Genomic DNA, 20,526 nt, shown 5'->3' with positions numbered 1-20,526 from the left:
CACTATATTGACAACAAAATCATTTTCTGGAGCACCTCGTTGCTAGTTCTCTACCCTGCTCCAAGGGACATAAGCAAGGCGGTTATCTACTCTCAAATTCCCTTCACCAGCCAAAGTGGATTTAGCTTCTACTTTGTTAACTTAAGACTGAATTGAGAACCAGTCCTGGAACGATCTTCTGTTAAGGTAAGCACGACTTTGCAACTTTGAAACTAAATTTGATGATCTCAAAATCTGAATGGATTTCTTCATTTGTCCAACAGAAAACAGCAGACTTCCCAGAGAAAACACCTTGTCCTGACACCTACATCACTTTGGTGAGGACAGGAAAATTTTGTTCTTAAGTGCTGGGAGTTTCAGGTGGATCTTGCCACTTGTATATTGGAGAGACTGTACTATGTAACTAAGACTGAACGGTTATTTAATTAACTTGCCGAGTTGATCATCACTGATCAATATATTTTCTTCTGCAAAGGGCCGCAGCTTAAACTGTGCTGTTGCACTGGGTTTAAGTGAAGTATCCCTTCTTCAAGTATACTGAATGAATGAAGTAGCTGCTTGAGGGGTACTGGATGGTAGTATTGTACTGTTTTCATAACTACCAAGTTTTAAAATAAGGTTAGCACTAATCCAGGATTCAAGCTCTATTTCAACATCACAGTGCCATGGCTATGTCATGTGGAGGCTGCCCAGGTAGATTCTCCTGATGTAAACTGAATGGAATTGCAGGCAAAGAGTATAACAGAATGGTTTCCACTTTCTGCAAAAGGCACACCATTTTGGCTTACAGCAAAACTTTTGACTGACATGACACTCAGAAAACCAGTTTCTCAGAAAATTGCTCAGGAAGTAACTTAGTACTAGAAGCCTGTATGAGGAAGTTGCTCTATGATTACACATCAGCTACTGTGTTTTTGCCACTCACCTACATCCCTGGTAAAAAAAAACAAAACAAAAACCAAACAACAATTTGACATAAGCATGTTTGAAGCCTCCCCTTAAGGAAAAGCTACCTAGCTTAACTGTAGTACTTAGTCTACCAGCATTATACAACAGCTTTCATTTTTCAGAACAAGCAACATTCTCTTAAGGATTTATTTTTTTCAAAAAGAGAGCATCACTATTCTCCAGGATTCATTCATAAAATAAGGAAGTTGTTACAAGTATAGAATATTCCTTAACACCTCCATCTTTTTTACAAGAGTATGCCAGGGTTTCCATTCATACTCATCTCTGCCCTGGAATGTACTGGATAAGGACTAGAGAGGACAGGGTGGGGAGAAAATAGCCGTAGCAAACGTAAGCAAGCCACAAATACAGAGTATTTCTGAATTTAACTCAAGGAGATCAGCAGTATGACACAACTGTGAAATTCACAACCATTTGTATAGTGCAAGCTTCCTGTAGCAGATACTATCTACTACTAACATAGAACAAGAAGGAGGAAGGGTAGGTGTGTGGATATAAATGAAGACAAATAGTAAGTATTTGGTAGCTACAGAACCTAAGAGGTAGGTCTGGAGCTAAATAATAAAACCACTACAAAACACTACTCTCCTGAGCAGTTTTGTCGCTAGAGATCTAGGATATACAGAGAAATAACAGAAGGCATCATCTTGCACCTACCCACCATGATGTTACTTTCTATTGACCTTCAGTCAGAATAAAATATTAAGTGCTGAAAACAATCAAATAAAAAGCTAAATTCTGTAATTCTACAAACACATTCCTTCAAACAATTAATCCATTTGCTCTATTAGCTCCACAATCTACAAAAGCATAGCTAAAGATTACATTAAACAAAAACATATTTGCACAATAAAATCTAACCACAAAATTTTTACATTCCCTTTAATTACAAAGCAAAAACACCCCAGATATCAGTATTTCCTAAGCACTGAATCTTGACACTCATTAATAAGTTTGTATTTTGTCAACAACTCAGGTAAAACTACCACTGTTGATTTCATTGCTCTTTGACTGATACACTTACAGACATATTTAGGTAGTTTAAAAAGATCCTACATAGCTGTTAACTGAGTAACAGAAAAGCTAATAATGGAAACTTCAATTCTTCAGACTAGAAATCATCATTCTGGTTGTAAGCAGAACAGACAAGTATTTCATATAATCAGTATCACTAAAACTCAGCATATTTGGTGTCAAAGTTCATGAACTTCTTAAAAAACCCACTGAAATAAACTTAAATTTGTCTTATCTTTTGGGTACAAAGCAACTTCAATTTATTAAAAAAGAGAAAGAAGATAGGAAAGTCAAACAATAAAAACCATCACTGGAGGTGCTCAAGGCCAGGTTGGACAAGGCTTTGAGCAACCTGGTCTAGTGGAAGGTGTCCCTGCTGATGGTAGGGGGATTGGGACTAGATGATCTTTAGGGTCCCTTCCAACCCAAACCATTCTATGATTCTGTGTTTATTTCATAGTTATAATTTTGCAAGCCCCCTTAGTTCTTATAGCTGCAACAGCATTCCTTAATGCATGAGCAGCCCAAAAAGTAGGAGGAAAAATACCTAAAAACCAACAAAACCACCAGAAATTTTATTAGTAAAAGACTTACCAAGAAGGGCAGACATATTCTGAAAAATTATCAGGAGCTCAGGTGTAAGACTTGGACTATTCTCCAAAGTCACTAACCTAAAAATAGATTAAGCAAAATATTTTAGATTATGTATGAACAGCATTACGCAATCATTTTGACAGATTGTGTTGGGTTGGGGTTGGGGAGAGGAGGCTCTTTTTGGTAGTGGAGGAAGGGGCTACGGTGATGGCCTCTGAAAAGCTTCACAACGCCCCTCCTGGCTCCAAGGCAGACCCACTTCCAGACCAGTCTGAGCCAATTAGCAACAGTCAATTGCCTCTCTGAGTCCATATTTATGAAGGAAGAACTAGTTTTGAAAAGAAAAGAAGTTGGAGAGAACCTTGAGGAGAGGCCATTGACGTGAACAAAAGACAACCATCCACCTAAACAAAGAGGAGAGCATCGTGGCCATGAAGAAGGAGGAAGAGGGGGAAGACAGAGAACCTCAGACATCAAGATCAGCACAGAGAAGAGTAGGAGGAGGTAAATGAGGTCCCCTGCAGCCCATGAAGGTTCAATGGTGGAGTAGATACCCACATGTAGGCCATGGAGTACTCCACACTGGAGCAGAAAGCTGAGCCCGAAGGCAGTTGTGACTGAGACCTCATAAATGAGCAAGCAGACCCCAGAGTGGGGGTGAGGAGGTGCACTGGACCAGAGACCTGTTTGCAGCCTGTGTATGTCCCCATGCCAGAGCTGGGAGCTGTGCCCGAAGAGGTCCATGACTCCACGATAAGCCTGCATTGGAACATTTTGTTCAAGGACTCTTTTAGCCCGTGGGTGAGACCTCATGCCAGAAAGAGTGGCACAGACAAACTGACAGCAACCCCTATTCCCTGTCCCCTGTTCTGCTGTGGGGGAGCAGGTAGAGAAATTGGGAGCAAAGCAATTTGAACCTGGGAAGAAGGGCGGGGTGGGTGGAAGGAACCACATTAAGATGTGGTTGTCTCACTATCCTACGCTGATTGACTGGTAATGAACTAAATTGATTTTTTTTTCCCCACAAGTCGAGTCTGTTTTGCCTGTGACCATAATTGGTTAGTGAGCTCTCCGTGTCCTCATTTCAACCCACAAGCTCTTTGTTGTGTTTCTCTCCTCATCTCACTGGGGTGGAGGGGGGGAAGTGAGTGAAGGACCACATGGTCTTAGCTGTGGATGAAACCACTACATAGATGTAAAACATTGTAACTTCTAGTAACCATCCATATGATCCTTAAACAATGTGTAACAATTACTTTAAGCATATTTCAAGGGCAGCAATAGTCTTTACAATACACCCATCAGTATAGGTGTGGGTCTTGCTAAGGTAGGAAAAAAAAATAAAAACATGCTACTACCTTTTTATCATGACAATGTAATCTCCAAAATTCACCAGTGAGGGTGTCTAAGTATCCAACTTGGGAACTTGGAGAACATGAGTAGAGAGGAAGACTGATCGTGTAAGGAAAATGTGTGCAGTGCTCTACACCTCAAAGGAGCAGCTGCAGTAGCAACGAGCTCAAATCTTTACAGGCTTTGTTTTGATGGAGGTGTTTTTTTGTGTTTTTGTTTTGTTGGTTTTTTTAGGTCTGAAATGATGCATTGATTACCATACATAAAAACATAACTATATGTTCAGCATTGTTTGTAACAATTCAAAATTCCCGAGGTTTGAAAAGAGTAGCTATAAATTAAATTCATACTTAAAGCCACAGCAACACACTCCAGTTTGTTCCTAGATCTTAGGTGTGGTATTACTGTATTTAAATAACATTTCTGATTATGTAAAGTCTCTTAGCTGTTCCTCTACTCTTGATTCAATAAGTCTTTACAGTCAACTGTCTACGCCAGCAACATTCAGATTCCTCTGATGCTCTGGAACATATTAAAATACAATTCTTCTGCACAGGCATCAGAATAACAACCTCAAGAGCACTGTTATTAAGAATACGTAAATGTTCTGAAGTGACGAATTAAAAAGGCTCCTGTCTTAAACTCTGTTAAGATCTTGCACTTCAACTTGCTGTCCCACCACAAAGAGCGTTACAAATCTTAGTTTTGCTGCATATAGAACAGATCATTTATACGTTAAGTATTTGTAATTCAAATGCCCATCTACAATTTTGATGAAAGGAATCCCTCACTATTTCAAGACAAACTCAATATATTCCTTTTCCACAGGAAAGAGATGTGCTGAATTCTGTCCAGGTACCAGTTTCCTCCTCCTAGAGTGTCAGCTGCACCAGAAACAAATTAGGCTCATAGCAAACTGATCTCAGAGCCACTTCTTATTTTATGTTCAGTCACCAAACAGCTTAAGATCTGGAAGATAACTTCTACATTTTATCCTTGTAAACTCAACATCTCTTCCAGCAACCAGCTCTGAGAACCCTTGGGTCATTGTGCTCCTGAAGTCAAACATGTCAAATTGTTAGTTCAGCATGCACATTATAGTGAGTCTAGACTTTCTGTCTTGCTGTTCACTATCACAACAGAACTGTATCTTACTATCAACTGCCTGAAAATGGATTACCTACTCAGATATCAAGGTAAGACAATAAGAACATATAAAATCTTAATACAGTCAAAGCTCTTTTTTTTTTTTTTTTCTTCTGGGGATACAGAAATAACACTTTAAAAATTAGAAACTGATAAACAGCATTCTTACCACAACTCTAAACCATCTTCCAGAAGATACACATGTGGAGGCTGAGAAACATCTGTACTTAGCTGAATAACGGGAAGCAGAAAAGGGTAGAGATTTTTGCTGTCTGCTCCCAGGCCCTATAAAAGTAAATTTTAAAAAATGTAAAATACATCAAAAACCTCAAAACAAGCATTTTGAGAATAGCACTGAAAGATCTGTGAAGCTGTTCTATTCACATACTGTATACATGCATTCAAGAAATCAAAAGTTGAACTTGTATCCATTTCATACAACAATAAAACAGTCTGATACTCCTGAGCCTTCTCTCAACATGTCTTGAGAAAATAACATGAAATTTTGGAATACAAACAGCTTATCATTAGTCTACAAGAAAAAACAATAAAGCATACACATTCCTAAAAACATTCACCTGTCATTATCTTTCAGGGAAAAGTCACAGCTCTAACAAATACTAAATAACTTGTGTCCAGCTCTGGAGCCCCCATCACAAGAAAGACATGGACCAGTTAGAACAAGTCCAGAGGAGGCCACGAGGATGATCCGAGGGCTGGAGCACCTCTCCTATAAGGACAGGCTGAGAGAGTTGGGGTTGTTCAGCCTGGAGAAGAGAAGGCTTCGGGGAGATCTTATAGCGGCCTTCCAATACCTGAAGGGGCTACAAGAAAGCTGGGGAGGGACTTTTCATAAGGGCAGACAGTGACAGAACAAGGGGAAATGGCTCTAAACTGGAAGAGGGCAGGTTTAGATTAGATATTAGGAAGAAGTTCTTCACTGTGAGGGTGGTCAGACACTGGAACAGGTTGCCCAGGGAAGGTGTGGATGCCCCCTCTCTGGAAGTGTTCAAGGCCAGGTTGGATGAGGCTTTGAGCAACCTGGTCTAGTGGAAGATGTCCCTGCTGATGGCAGGGGGGTTGGAACTAGATGATCTTCAAGGTCCCTTCCAACCCAAACCATTCTATGATTCTATGACTAAATGCTGAATAAACTATTTTAAAGACCTTACCACATAGTAAATCTTTTGTCATATTCTAAAAATCAGGAGAATAGTTTTCATTGCTATGCAAAGATTCATAAACTGATGACAGCGATTTATTTTTTTAATGATTCGTGAGCCATACACAAAGATGTCTTCACAAGAATGCAGAGGAAAGAATTTTTTCAGCAATTACTTAGTAAGAAAACACAATTTTAAAAAATAGGCTAAAGATAACTATTGTCAAAAGCAATCATAAATTAAAACTAATCCTAAAAGGAACGGAACTCTTAAATAGGGAACTACTGCTTATTTTGTATCGTAGTAATACTATAGTAGTAATAGTAGTAAAACTGCTTAAGAAAACTGAGGCTACATGAATGTCGCTTTTGCATAATAATTATATTTGGAAACTGTTAAGTTTAAAATGATTTTATCTTTTTTAAGTTAAGGCTTATTTGTGGAATTATTTATTTCTTTAAACAAACTTTTCTTAAAAGAGAAAGAATCTTCCATAATTTTTGAGACCTACGTAACCTCTTTGTGTCCACCTATACTTTTGGCCTCCACAGGGGACAGTACTAAGTTCCACAGTTTGTTTGCTGTGAAAATATATTTTGTCTTTGTTTGAACTAACTCCACTTTTAAAATAACCCTAACTTTCCCTTTAGTTATAATGTCTAGTCATTCCCTTTCCACCTTCTCTCTGCTATTAACCCCTACAATACTATCATCTTAGCCATGTGTTTCTGCAAGTTGAATATTGCTTGATATTCAGTGTATTCCTGTATGGACACTGCCCTACATCTAGCAGCACTTCTCTTGATCTTTGCTAGCTCTACTACGTCTCAAAAAAAAAGTTGGAGAAAGTGGGATGGCATATAGTCCATATTAAAGAACTGCTTAATAACATGGATTCTGCAGGCAATATAGCCATGCATTGTTTTATTTGTCAATCTTTTCTCAGGAACATATTAAATTTTATTTGCACTTTTACTGCCAACAGCACAGATACTTCTAGATATTTGAAGTTCAGGCATGATATAATTATAACAAAATATTTCCTTCACTTACAAGAAATTCAGTTAATTTTAACTGTTATCTTCATAGGCTTTCAATATTCTCTGACAAGGTATTACAGTAAGCCTCTAGATGAATTAGGGAATTTATTGTACATGTATAGAAAAAGAGCGGAGAGAATCAAGTTATCATCAAGATTCAAAACCATTCAAGCAGCTCATCTTGAGTGCCATCACATAGCACGCATAGGACAACCAGGTGACCAGGCATAGCCAGTTCATAAACCCTTTCATATGGGTTTATGAAAGGCAGATCCTGCCTGACTAACCTGATCTCCTTCTATGACAAGGTGATCCTCTTAATGAATGAGGGAAAGGCTGTGGGTATTATCTACCTGGACTTTAGCAGAGACTTTGACACCATTTCCTATAGCATTCTCCTGCAGAAACTGTCTGCATCGGTTCGCGGGTGGTGAGCAAGGACTGGTGCAGCGCCAGCTCAGTGTCCCTCCTCGCATTCAGGATGGGCTTAGACACAAAGAGTTGTGGTGAATAGAGTTAAATCCAGCTGGTGGCCAGACACAAGTGGCATTCCCCAGGGCTCAGTATTGGTGCCAGGTCTGTTGAATATCTTTATCAATGATCTAGATGAGGGGACTGAATGTATCCTCAGTAAGTGTGCAGACCACCTTGCAACACCAAGTTGTGCAGGAACATTGATCTGCTTGAGGGTAGGAAGGCTCTACAGATGGACCTGGACAGGCTGGATCAATGGGCCAAGGCCAACTGTATGAGGTTCAACAAGACCAAGTGCTGGGTCCTGCACTTGGGTCACAACAACCCCATGCAAAGATACAGGCTTGGGGAAGAGTGGTTGGAAATCTGTCAGGTGGAAAAGAACCTGGGGGTGTGTCTCAGTTTTGCTAGGAACCTTATCACTGTCTACAGCTACCTGAAAAGAAGTTGTAGCAAAGTGGGTGTCGATCTCTTCTGCCAAGTAACAAGTGATTTGCATGAGAGGAAATGGCCTCAAGTTGTACCAAGGGAGGTTTAGATTGGATATTCGGAAAAATTCCTTCACTGAAAGGGTTGTCAAGTATTGGAATAGGCTTCCCAGGCAAGTGGTTGAGTCACCATCCCTGGAGTTATTTAAAAGACGTGTAGATGTGGTGCTTAGGGACGCGGTTTAGTGAGGGACTTGGTAGTCCACTCTTGAGACATTAAACCTAACAGCTATGATTTACACAAGAAACATTTAACGCTAACCTGAATTAAGATGCAAATTTAAAGAGCATGAAAAGTTAAAATTGTTGTGGTGGCCCACTTCTTGGCCTATGATTTAAAAATGTCTCATTTTCAAGGAAAGTTTACAACCAAAATGGAAATTCCACATCCCTTGGGAGTTGAATGGAAATAAACAGGGAAACAGATGTGCCTCCACTGCAGAATCAAGTCTGAACTGTACAGATGAATTGTAAGAAGAGACCGACACTCCTAATGCCTACTCAGAAATAAAGGAAGCCAGAACAAGCCCTTTTGCACAGATTATGAAGTCACTAAAGGAGGTTAAATTCCAAGATTACAAAATCAAACCCCTCCAGAATACGAGCAAAACTGCCTAAAGAACTGCTTTTACTGAACAAACCCCTGGAAACAAAATAGTTAAGTGCTTAACTACCTTCACTATCGGAGAACCATGTCTGTTGGTGCTTTAAGAGCCGAAGCTGCAAGCCGCTTCGGCCTTGAGCAATTGGGTCCTGACTTTGAGTGAAGAAGTAGAGTGGGATTCGTGAGAAAGAATGCAAGAAAACAAGATAAGAAAACTTCTTATGTAACTAGTCAGAAGTAAACAGAATGCCTCATGAACAGGTGGATTTATCCAATCAAGTATTGTAACCAGGCGTGTGAAGAGTAGCTTACAGCCAATGAAGAGTTGTGTGTCTGTGTCTGTGTGTGTGTGTGTGTGTTAGCAGCTTTAGAGTATATAAATGATCATGTAACCAATAATAGAGGTCTCCAGTAGAATTCACTAGAATTCACATTGAATTGTGTGTGGAGTCCAGGGGTGCATCCCTCTCGGCACATGTCTTTACTATTAAGACCGAAAAGCATTTAGAAATAGCCCATAAAAACCAAAATATACCTTAATTTTACCTACATATACACACACAAAGAACATGTAGGTATGTCTGAGAAAGAACTATAGGAGATACTGACAATATTTATGTGATTCTGGTCACTTACCTGGACAAGATGGATTAGGGTGGTTAGAATGGCACATCGTAGCATATTGTGCTCCTCACTCTGTTTCCAAAGGAGTGGTAAATACTGAACCAAACATCCTACATATGGTCGTATCTGAAGTTCAGAACACAAAATTGTTTCTTAGTGTGTGAAACAAGGCCGTTAATTTATCCCAAGCTTAATTTCTGAAATATTTAAGAGCTATCACAGTAAAAATACAATTTGCTTTAATTTACTCCACTTTCCTCTTCCTGAAACATCATATTGTATACTGTGTGACTGAATTAACTTCTGACTGCACAGTGGTTTGAAAGTAATGTATTACTTAAGGTAACATTTGTGCATGGCAATCAGGCTTAAGTAGTAAATGGAAAACAAAACCCACTTAATTTGATAATTAGACATATTTTCATATTAATTATTCTTCACTTAGACAGGATTCCTAAATAATGTCATCCTTTAAGAAGACTAGACAATCTACATTAAAAATAAATGTTGAACAACCTGAAGTTACCCATGCTTTGAGCAGGGGTTAGACTACATAACCTCAGAGGTTTGAACCAACCTAAGTTTTTTTCTATGATGCTTTACAATACTAAAAGGTTACTCTATTTGTCTTCTGAAGTATTTAATTAGGAATTAACCTAAACCGACTCAAAGGTTCCTTCTCATCTTGTTTTTTCTGCCGCTTCTCTAGCTGATCTAAAATACAGGAAAATCTGCTGTCATGTTGACTTTTCCTACAAGTGACAATTAGGAAAGCTTCACTTGTCTTTCAGAAAGGATTACTTGTGGAAAGAGAAGATAAGCTCAAAAACACACATTATCTCTGTCCTTAATACAGTAATACTGCAAAAGAGTCCTGAGACAAAAGCAGTCAACAATTAATTTTTTAATTTTGCAAAAACATTTTCAATTTCTTTATGTATAAGCTTAACAATATACTTTAGCACTAAGAAGAAAGTATTGCAAATTCATGATGTGAACTTGAAGCTTTTCATGCAGTTAAGGAGCAAACTGTATAGGCAATCATAATCCATATCAGTGCCAATGAGAGATTACAAATTTAACTGCACAGTCCCTAGGAGCGTGAAGCACTTTGTGCCCCAAAATGTCTCCTTTAATATGCAAGATTTAATAAAATACTAATTCAGAAATAAGATTAGACAATTAGAATAATTAGAATTTAAAAAGTCAAATTTGCAAGAAATGCAGTAAGATAGCAGTAAGTCTTTCTGTTCTCTAAAAGATAAGTCAATACAAAAGATACATAGTAAATAAAGAAAAGAAGTAGTAACCAAACAATAACATTTTACACAGAAGATAAATGAGAACTGAAAAGTTAATAGAGGTTAAGTAATGGAAACAATGCAGGCATCCACTGTAATGATAACCAGCTGATTAATCAATGACATTTTTCTACTGTTTCTGTATAAGCCAAAAACATCAAGTCCTCCTCTGTGTTCTTAGTACAAAGCTAACAGTGAAATATATTAAAAATAATACCTGCATATTTACTCTTTCAATCACACAAGAGAGAACATGAAGAACATGCATTTTGGTGTCACACTGTGTTACTTCCTGAAGTAGCTGAAAGAGCAGTGTAAACATGGGTTCCAGATACTAAAAGAAAAATAAACCACTACAGATTAGACCACCAAAAACACAACTGGTGACATAAATTGGTGATTTTACTGTACACTTTCAACTCTAAGACATCTATGAATTTTGAAAGACACTTACAAAGTATGCAAAATGTTATTCTTTCATTTGGAAAAATGAATACTAGCCAATCACTGCATAAAAAGATTTAAAAAATCAGAGATGGTCTTACACTACTGTTCAAACAGTTTGAACACATACCATTTTCATGTTCTGGTAAGTATAAACATGACTTCACAGATAAATTACTATAAAGCTGATGGCTGTTTCTCCAGAAGGAGCACTTTGTTAGGGTCAAAGCAAAGGTAAGGTCTTCCAGCTTTTGGTCAGTAGATAAAATTTATGTATTGAACTGAACAAGACATCTTAATCACTCTGCATTTTTGTTTTGTTTGTTCTCAAGAGAGTTGCAATTAACATGGAAGTCATAATCAAATAAGAAGAAAAAGCATCTGCTAAACTTGAATGATCAAAATCTTTGCTGTACATATAGCTAACACTTCATTGTTTACTTAATGACAACAGTAATGACCACTGTAAGGAACACAAATACAGGAGACTAAGAAAGTCTGTGTTTTTAAGGTGCTGTTTTAACCACACACTTATATTTGTGTGAAATAGGCATACGGGAAGTCACATGGGTGAGGAGACATATTTGTTAAAGAGAGCATTCATATTGTCTTAGCATGAAGAAACTTAGCATCTGGTAACAACACAGTATATATAGTACTAAACAAAATGCTAGATAATTGGAATAGTCATAATACTAAAAGGTTCTGAACTGCCTCTGTATATTACACAATAGCAACCTTAACAGCAGCAGTATGAGTCATTACATGTTTTGGGCTATGAAGACTGAAAAAAAAAAAAAATCCAAAACCAAATCAAAACCCAAACCCACACACAAACACACAGTGATTACTAAATGGTGTGGTTTGAAACTGGAAATTTTTTTTTTTTCCTGCTTTCCTCTGTGGATCTGTGTACTCATCAGAATATGCTCATATAAAGGCTCTTACCGGTAAGAACTGGTCAGTTCTGAACTCAAAGTCATCTACAGGTAAATTATCATTAAGGAAAAATAATACAGATTGCAGATGGATATGAGACTCAAATAAACAAATACTCCATGGATACACAAAAATTGTAATGTGAAGAATTGGGTACTAAGTTTAAAACTGTTCAATTTCCAGTAACTCTGAATTAAGAACTAAACAAGTATTTTTGTCAATAAAAGGATATTTAACTTCAGTGTTGTAGCTGTCTCAATACGGACCTGAAAGACAAAAGTCAAGAAGCATCACGCATCCATCCATTTTGATTATCAACATAATATCTGACAACATCAAATCAGTTGCTGTTTTGGCAACTGAATCATTCTGTGTGTTCTGCTACCCTCTAAGAAATAGAGTTAGTTCAACTCAAACATTTTCATTTGCTTTCATTTTAATATCCTTTACAGTTTATTTGGCATTGCTAAATTGATACCACCTGCAGAAACTACACAGGAAAAACCTTCACACAGGTCAAGAAAGAATTAAACAAAAAGATATATAGCCTGTGATAAAAACTCTTGCAACAGAGAAGGAGTTTAATTTGGTACTCCCTCATGGCTTGCTGTCACTCAAAAAGCACAGAATCAAATAAACTCAACAAGTTAGCATGTTCTTCCCTGGTAGATGTGAAAACAGTCACAATATTGACACAGAAATATATCATGCTTTGCTAAAGCTGTCTGGAATCAGAGAAATAACTGTTATGACTTCCAATTACTAAATATTTAACTAACAAACTAACTAGGTTTATTTGTTTCATTTGTTGGCTGTTAGGTCTGTTTGTTTAAAAATAAAAACAAAAGAAACAATCATGAAACCAGCTTCTCAATGCAACCTGACCTGCTGGTAAACTGAAACTGTAGCTTAAAACCACAGAATTGTACTCAACCAGCTTGGCAACCAATGCCATTTATCCTATTCTGCTAGCAGATAACTATGTTGATGCTTAAATAATACTGTATACTGCAAGGCCTAGTAACAGAATGACCCCGTTTTATCCACAAAAAGTATTCATGTATTCATAAGTTATTTATCTCAACACTTTAAAACTTTCTTACAAAAAGCACACTGTTGCTGTCGCCATTCATTTTCCCACCAAAGTCATCACTTAGTAAACATCTTAAAGGCTCATTTCATGTCTTTGATCTTATTGTTCAACATCTCCACAATTAATTACCCCCACAACTTCCCAACAGATCATCTTTTGCAAGACACAACAGACTTCAAGGTGTGATGTTATAAAATTCTCCATCAAACTTACACAAGATAGGGCATTTATGTTTTCCCCCGTGTTTACAGAACAGATGTTAATCCAAAACATTATTACTTATACTTACCACTAAGTCCTGGTCTTGAAGCAAGTTACGAATTGCCTCATATAACATAGGTCTCAAGTCTGATTTGAATTTTACAGAAATCCATTGTCCAATCAGCCAAATTACTCGTCGACGTATTAGTTTATAGCTTTAAAAATAAAGGAAAAAAAAATTGTACTTGCTGGTTTAGAATATTTTGATGAAAAAGAAATCTAAGAATCACTAGGACAACATTCATATGCAGACATATGAAATTAGGGAAGATGAAACCTATTCACAGAATTTTAACCAACAAATTATTTTGCCATGCTATCCTAAATGTATTTTTCATTTGATGAACTTCTGCCTTGTAAGCCCTCAAGACAACAATTTAAACTGAAGTTATCGAGGCTTCTTTACATTTAATAAATGTGATTTATTAAACATTCCCATAACTATGAGATAATTAAAGCACAACTTCAGAGAACATGAAAGTTGTGGAAGTAGAGTGCATACAGCAGTTTGTCAGATTGGAACACCAAGCTAATGAGGACTAACATTCCAGTGTTGCTTGAGATTTATTGAGTGGCAGTGAAGCATCAACAAGCCATACTGAAGCAGGACTTACACAAGATGTTGCCTTAATAAGATGTCCTTCCATTTATTCAAGAAGCTGAGATTATACAACTTTTTCTATTCTTAGAATACTCATGCCCCACACATAACCTTGCAAAAATTATACTATTAAAAAGCTAAGAGTTTTTTCTTGAGACTGGTATTGGATAGTTTTCAAACCACTATCATACAAAGAAAAGTTTTAAATGACATAAGTACATAACCATCTGCTGACAGCAAGTATTTTCAATTCTGGTGATATCTGCTGTACAATTCACACATCCTACCTGCATATTTATATTCGTTCTTTCTCCCTGGTATAGAAAAGAAGCGTGCTTTTGAGATTTTAGGGAGTGTGTTTTGGGGATTTTTTTCTTTGTTTTTAAAATGACTTAAGTTCACAGAAATTCTTCTGCTCATAGGTGCTCATTTTTGAGGTCCTACCTTTTCTGCACCTCTAAGAACACTATCAGCTTCTACACTAAGGGCACACACTGACTAAGTATAAGCAGATTCAGTCTGCTGGACCTAAAGCTCACATGGGAAAAGTGTCAACATTCCGAAATAAAACAGTTTCTGTTGCAATAGTCATAGGACAGTAGCTTCAAGCAGTCTGGACAGCATTGAGACCTTCAAGTAAAAAATATGTTACTTGATTCCAAAGTACGTTCGATACATTCTTTCTCAGCACGAAAAGTGGATTTAAGATTGAATTATTCAAAAAATTTTATTCAGTAAACTATTTTAATATTATGGAATATTTTCTCCGTAATCAGTACAAAAATAAATATTATGGCAAGTGGTAAATTAGGCAATGCAGTGTTTCTAAAAATCTTTCAAGAATATTTTTTAATTAATCTCATATTTCTCTTACTGCTATGGTCACAGTTGACAGACTCACTATCAACAGACAATGAAACATTTAAAGAAAACAAAACACGGCAAACTCTACGGTTGCTGCCAAAACCACTTATGTTTGTGTTCCCAAACATGAACTAGTTTGAACAAACGTGCTAATCACTGTGGGACATTCTGCAGGACCCTAGATCATACCCTCCTATCTGCTTTATCTGAACTGCATATGTATTCCTAAATCTGTCATTAAAGCAGGGAAAGCAGCAGTCCATTCAAACCACTAACATCATCTCCCTTATTGCTAGTGGTGGTCTCCGATTATGATGGATGCAGTTCAAACAAACAAGGCTTCAAACTTCTGGATGACCTCTACTGGAAGCTTCTGTCCTCACAGGAATTTCATCCTGGGCTATCACAAATGCCAACCAAATGGTTTGATCAGGTGTCTTTCATAGTTGTAAATACAACTATATCAACCATAGAAGACTTTTGTCAGTTTTACTTATGCTATATGGGTAGATAGTATTAAAAATGCCAAAGCTAGCATGTGTTACAAATACCATGGCAGCTTTATTCAGAGATCAGTGCTGGTGCAGCACAACAACAAAGGAACAATCAAAGATACAAGATCTCTCATTTTTTCCTGCTCTTCTGACATTTAGCCTAACCATTAGAATACGTGGCCACTGGTAGACAGGAGGACGAAGGTGAGATCATACAAAAAACAGACTAATGAGAAAAAGAATTAAAACATTAGGAGACATCAGATAAATAACTGTGGTAATTATTCTGTGACTCTGAAGTAAGGTTATAAATCCAAAAGTAAATAATTCATTTTTTAAGAAGTATATTGTAATGAAAAGATGCATTTTAACATTTGTAAGTTTAGGAAGATCTTCCACTCTGCATGAAACTGAAATGTATTTGTAAAAAAGGTGCTTATAATTGGCATTTGGAAATATCAAACAGCTGACTAGCAATGTATTACGGAAAATCACTCACAATTTATAGTAGCTCCTAAGGGTATTAGAAAACAAATTAGTTTGTATTTCAGATAACAATTATGTCTGGTATTGCAAGTGTAGAAGAAAAAAATAGGAGAATTCTTCCAAGGACATTAGAATCACTGCTAATTACTCTGGTAAGAAAAACAGGGAATACTTATACAGAATTAAAGGGTGATTTGGAACTCATCTGATGAGGACTGGCACATACAATAGCAGTCACTGTCCTCCCCCCTGCCCTGAGAGAATAGTTATAGTTTGAGGAATGTCTTCTAGTCAGTTGTAGAGAAGCTAAAACTGATCTTCCAAAATACCCTATGACACCCACTAAACAAACAAACAAAAAAAAAAAAAGAAAAGAAAAAAAGCACTCACGTGAAGGCCATCCAAGTGAAGGGGACCTTGGTGAGAAGGAAAACCTACAGCAGATGGGCTATATAATACTCTTGATGTAGAACCAGCTTGCAATCACTTGCACTTTACAACACAACCAAATCCTTACTTCCTCACCTTACTGCTACCAAAATTAACAAAATTGTTAACAAATAGGGTTCTAGTATTTAAACTAGTAGAGAAGGACAAATCACTATTTTGGCTAAGCTACAGTTTTACAGAGATTATTTCCATAGATTTCGGCTGGACTTTCCTGCCTAAAGGGCTCTGGGGTCTCAGGAGGTCTAAATATCTTTCTTTAAATGAGCAAAAGCAGTTGACCTGAGAAAGTTCAGTTAGCTCAAATATATGCAAGAGGACAGACTCACGATATTCTTAGAGAAACTTGGAAGGGTCCATCACACAGAATTTAAACATAGCAGAAACTGTCCAGAACACTAACACTTCTGTGACTGTATCAGCTACCTGTGTGTTTCATACCTCTCCTCATTCAGTGGTTATATTTAAATATTTAGTATTTTTCAAGTCTGCAATTATTAGACATTGTATCTTACCAGATTTGTATGGACAGTTAATTTTTAAATGATGAAGGCATAACAAACCAAGGTGTTTACCTGTTATGAGAAACCTGTAGTTCTGCTAATAGTTGATTTTTAAACCACTGATCAAAATCCACACTATCAAACAGTTCATAAGCAGCCAGTCCAACTGCATTATACACTGGGGAAAAACAATAGATACACTTATTGTTTGCTTAAATGTTTATTTTTTAATACTAAATAATCAAACTAATTTAAGTTTGAAAAAACATTTCTGATGACTTTAACATAATAAGAAAACAAAACTAAAGTTCTGAAGAACTCTGAAGGAAATTTTAGTAAAAGAAAGATATTACAGAAGAAAATTCAGACTCAAAAGCCATTACAACCATGAAGATCTTATTCTAACTTCAATCATGGTTCTATCACACGTCTTACACAATTCTTTTCTTTTGCCATGAAATCTCCTTGATTGTAAAATGGACAGAGTATCTCCATGGGAGCACTGTAGCTCATTTATTTGCAGAGCAGAAAGGATAGGACAGTAAGGGAGATTGTCTAAGGGGTTGTTTCACAAAAAAGTGCCATATATTTACATAAGCATTTCAAAATGTAAGGATTGACATCAAGTGAAAGAAGAAATAGGATTTAGGTCCTACTTTCCAAATGTCTTTAAAAAGCATCTTGCAAACTCTTAATACGATTTTTAACAAGTCAAGCACATACACAAAAGCAGCTCTGTTACTTTGACAGGAAAGTAAAATTTAATTTACCAGCATCTTTAATCAGTATAGCACTGGTATCTTCCATGTTGGTAGATCCTACAAGACAAAGTTAAAATAAAAAAGCATAACTAAAAGAACACAAGCAGCTTTGCACATACACACTTTAAATAAGTATGCTGTGAATTAAGACTGCTTCACTATTTTTGTTTTATTCATAAATTCAGTTATTTCAGTTTTGATACTTTCTTTAGTCAATATACCAAAATCAAATTTCTGTTTTCCTACCCTATTTCTGACTGACTTCTTTGTAGCTGAACATTTTTAACAACAACATGCAAGCAAATCAGAAGCATGTATTTTAAATGAACAGACTTAAAACCTGCAAATTGCTGAAGACTGTTGGCCACATGGTACTATTTCCAACAGAGTCCTAGATCTAGTTCCTATATATTTTATATATGCGTGCATGGGTACCTACAATGTGTAAGTTTGGTTTTCCAAAGGGTAAGGTTTTCCAAAATCTTAAGAATTAATGAATTCTTAATATAATCTAGTAATTCAACAGTAACTCTCAAGGTAAAAACATCCAGAAATGGCTACTAGGGCCTTCAGGAGCCAAAAAAAAAAAAAAAAAGTGTATGTGTACTTTTTAGCATGGAAGAATTAGCTTCCACATTTCCTGGAAAACAAAGTAACTGTCAATCCTGTTGTAAGGAACCTTTTGCTATCCCCAGTATCACAGCACAGGAAGCCATCCTGAAACTTATGTACATAAAGTATTTTACTAAGAGATTCTGTGAAGTCAGAAACCACTCTCAGAAAATGAGCATTTATTTCTAGTTAATAGAATGTACTGATCCGTTATGTAAGTCAGGTAAGATACAACCTGGGGAAACAACCTAAGCTGAAGTGACAGGGAAAACAAAGTCGAAGCTAGCACCCGTTATCTTTCATGGCAACTATAAAACTTATTTGGGGTGAAGAATCATAGAATAGAACAGAAAGGAAATTTGAGACATTCCTCAGTCTATGAAGACCTCAGTCTTCATACAGAAAAACAATGAATATTTAAAGCAGATTCTTCAGATTTGGAAAGTCCTCTAGACTCTCCAAAATGACAGCATAATTTGAACTTTTTCTTTGAAGGTTTTTTTCCCCTGGATTTTTGCAGACATGGCAGAATTACCATAAACTGCCTTGCAACATTTGAACGGGAAGTTTCCAGTAAAAAACAAGCTACAGAATTTATTCTGCTTGTCAAGCATTCTCAAGAAAGCCTGAAACCTCATGGAAGTAGAAATGCCACAATCTTTTTAAGTAATCTAAAACTGATGAAAAGTAAAGAATCTTTAGGATTTCCTCTTCCTAGATACAGATTGTATTGTCCTTATGGTAGGTTTAGAAATATTTTTTAAAAATTAACACGTCCTTTCAAAAATAAAGAGTGAATGCACTAAATAAGATTAGATATCACAAGGTTAAATTGTTTAACAGTTGACAAAAGCAAATGTAAAGAATTCTACATTTTACAGTTCCTTTATTTTTTTTAAAGAACTTACTTTGTAGACTGAGAATCATTTCTAAAAGCACAGGGGTAAGGGTCTGATTATATTCATGGAAAATATCAATAAAAAGAACTTCCGTGCATGGCTGAAAAATTAAAACATCTGTTTTAGAATCTATCAAAATAAAGGCAATTAAAATACATTTTATGCTAAAATTTTAAGTGCTGAATACCTCGCACAAAAGGTCTAATTTAAAATGCAATATACTGTAGCAAAATTAGTATTACATGAAATATCATTCTTCCAACTATACAATATGCTTAACTCAAGCAAGAGTTTGATATCTGTATCTGTATCAGCCAGTTCTTTGGTAGAAGAACAATGGATCTGTGGAGTAAAATAGTTGGTATTGAGGAGCCAGTGAACATCCTGTAGGTATGCCATGGTTTCTTTTTGGATTAGCTCTAGTTAAGTCATCTGGACTGAAACCCACTTGCACTTGGAACACACTAGATGAACAGGGTTGGGTTTTTTAATTTTAAAATAAAAATAATTCAGGAAGTAAACTTTGAGATTTCTCTGCAAAACACAGCAGCAATAATTGGGAGATTCACTACAACAGCATACTTCTGATCTGAACTAAAATGCTAATACAGGCACATCTGAAACCTTTTTCATTCATCATGTCTGCTAAGAAAGTTGTAAGGGATAATATCAGTTATCAGTTTAAAGAAGAGACAACTTCTACGGGGTTTAATCATTATTGGATACTACGCAACACAAATGCTTAAGCAAACTCCTTTTCCCTCCTTCCTAAAATACAAAGGACAGCTTCCAGTGTACTTCAGCAAGTTTGAACATTGATAAAGGAACAAAGTTAATTTATACTAATTGTAATGAAATTTCTTTAACTAAAGATCTTTTTCTTTAAAAGCACAAGCTTATTTTTCTACCAAATATCATCTCTTGTGGTTACAGGACTATAAAGAAATGCATCTAGAAATGCTGAATGGTTTTCTTTCAAATTGAAACACTTACTCTGAGACTGTACTTCCAAGAATCTCCTCCTGTCTCTTCTACAGCTATTATTTCACAAAGAAAAGGAAAAAGTATTATTTCAACTATGATTCAAATAAAGGTTAGTATTTAGATGTGTGGGCATCATAGACTACTGAGAAATCTCTTGTTATGAAAATAATCTCTAGAAGGAGTATTTGTCCACGTAACAAGACTGCAGAAAATAAAACAGCCAACATTGCCTCTACAAATTGCTAACTGCAACGTAGATATGAAACTCCTATACTAGTATCTAAATAAACTGCAACCAACTATCCACCACATTTCTTACTGAAGCCTTCTGGGTCCTCTTCCCACATGGTTAATTCTTCTTTTGTCAG

The 20,526-nt window shown here is 36.4% G+C and overlaps 1 protein-coding gene across 1 annotated transcript in view; it reads right to left on the bottom strand.

Annotated features, from left to right (window-relative positions):
• Nucleotides 1-20,526, bottom strand: part of IPO11 (importin 11) — a gene marked incomplete at its 5' end in the record, with an annotated part of 35,520 nt that overhangs the window by 7,441 nt on the left and 7,553 nt on the right. Inside the window, 12 exon segments of the mRNA XM_010172068.1 lie at nt 2,578-2,654; nt 5,246-5,361; nt 9,482-9,595; nt 10,988-11,104; nt 12,163-12,203; nt 12,386-12,419; nt 13,536-13,662; nt 16,975-17,080; nt 17,673-17,720; nt 19,184-19,274; nt 20,168-20,211; nt 20,478-20,526. The exon segment at nt 20,478-20,526 is cut by the window's right edge and continues 24 nt beyond it. Of these exon segments, the coding sequence (XP_010170370.1) occupies nt 2,578-2,654; nt 5,246-5,361; nt 9,482-9,595; nt 10,988-11,104; nt 12,163-12,203; nt 12,386-12,419; nt 13,536-13,662; nt 16,975-17,080; nt 17,673-17,720; nt 19,184-19,274; nt 20,168-20,211; nt 20,478-20,526 (964 nt within the window).

The sequence above is a fragment of the Antrostomus carolinensis genome, unplaced genomic scaffold (genome assembly GCF_000700745.2).
Source record: "Antrostomus carolinensis isolate BGI_N321 unplaced genomic scaffold, ASM70074v2 scaffold8127, whole genome shotgun sequence".
Lineage (NCBI taxonomy): Eukaryota > Metazoa > Chordata > Aves > Caprimulgiformes > Caprimulgidae > Antrostomus > Antrostomus carolinensis.
Note: the sequence above shows the minus strand (reverse complement) of the source record. Positions and strands in the feature narration are given on the sequence as shown.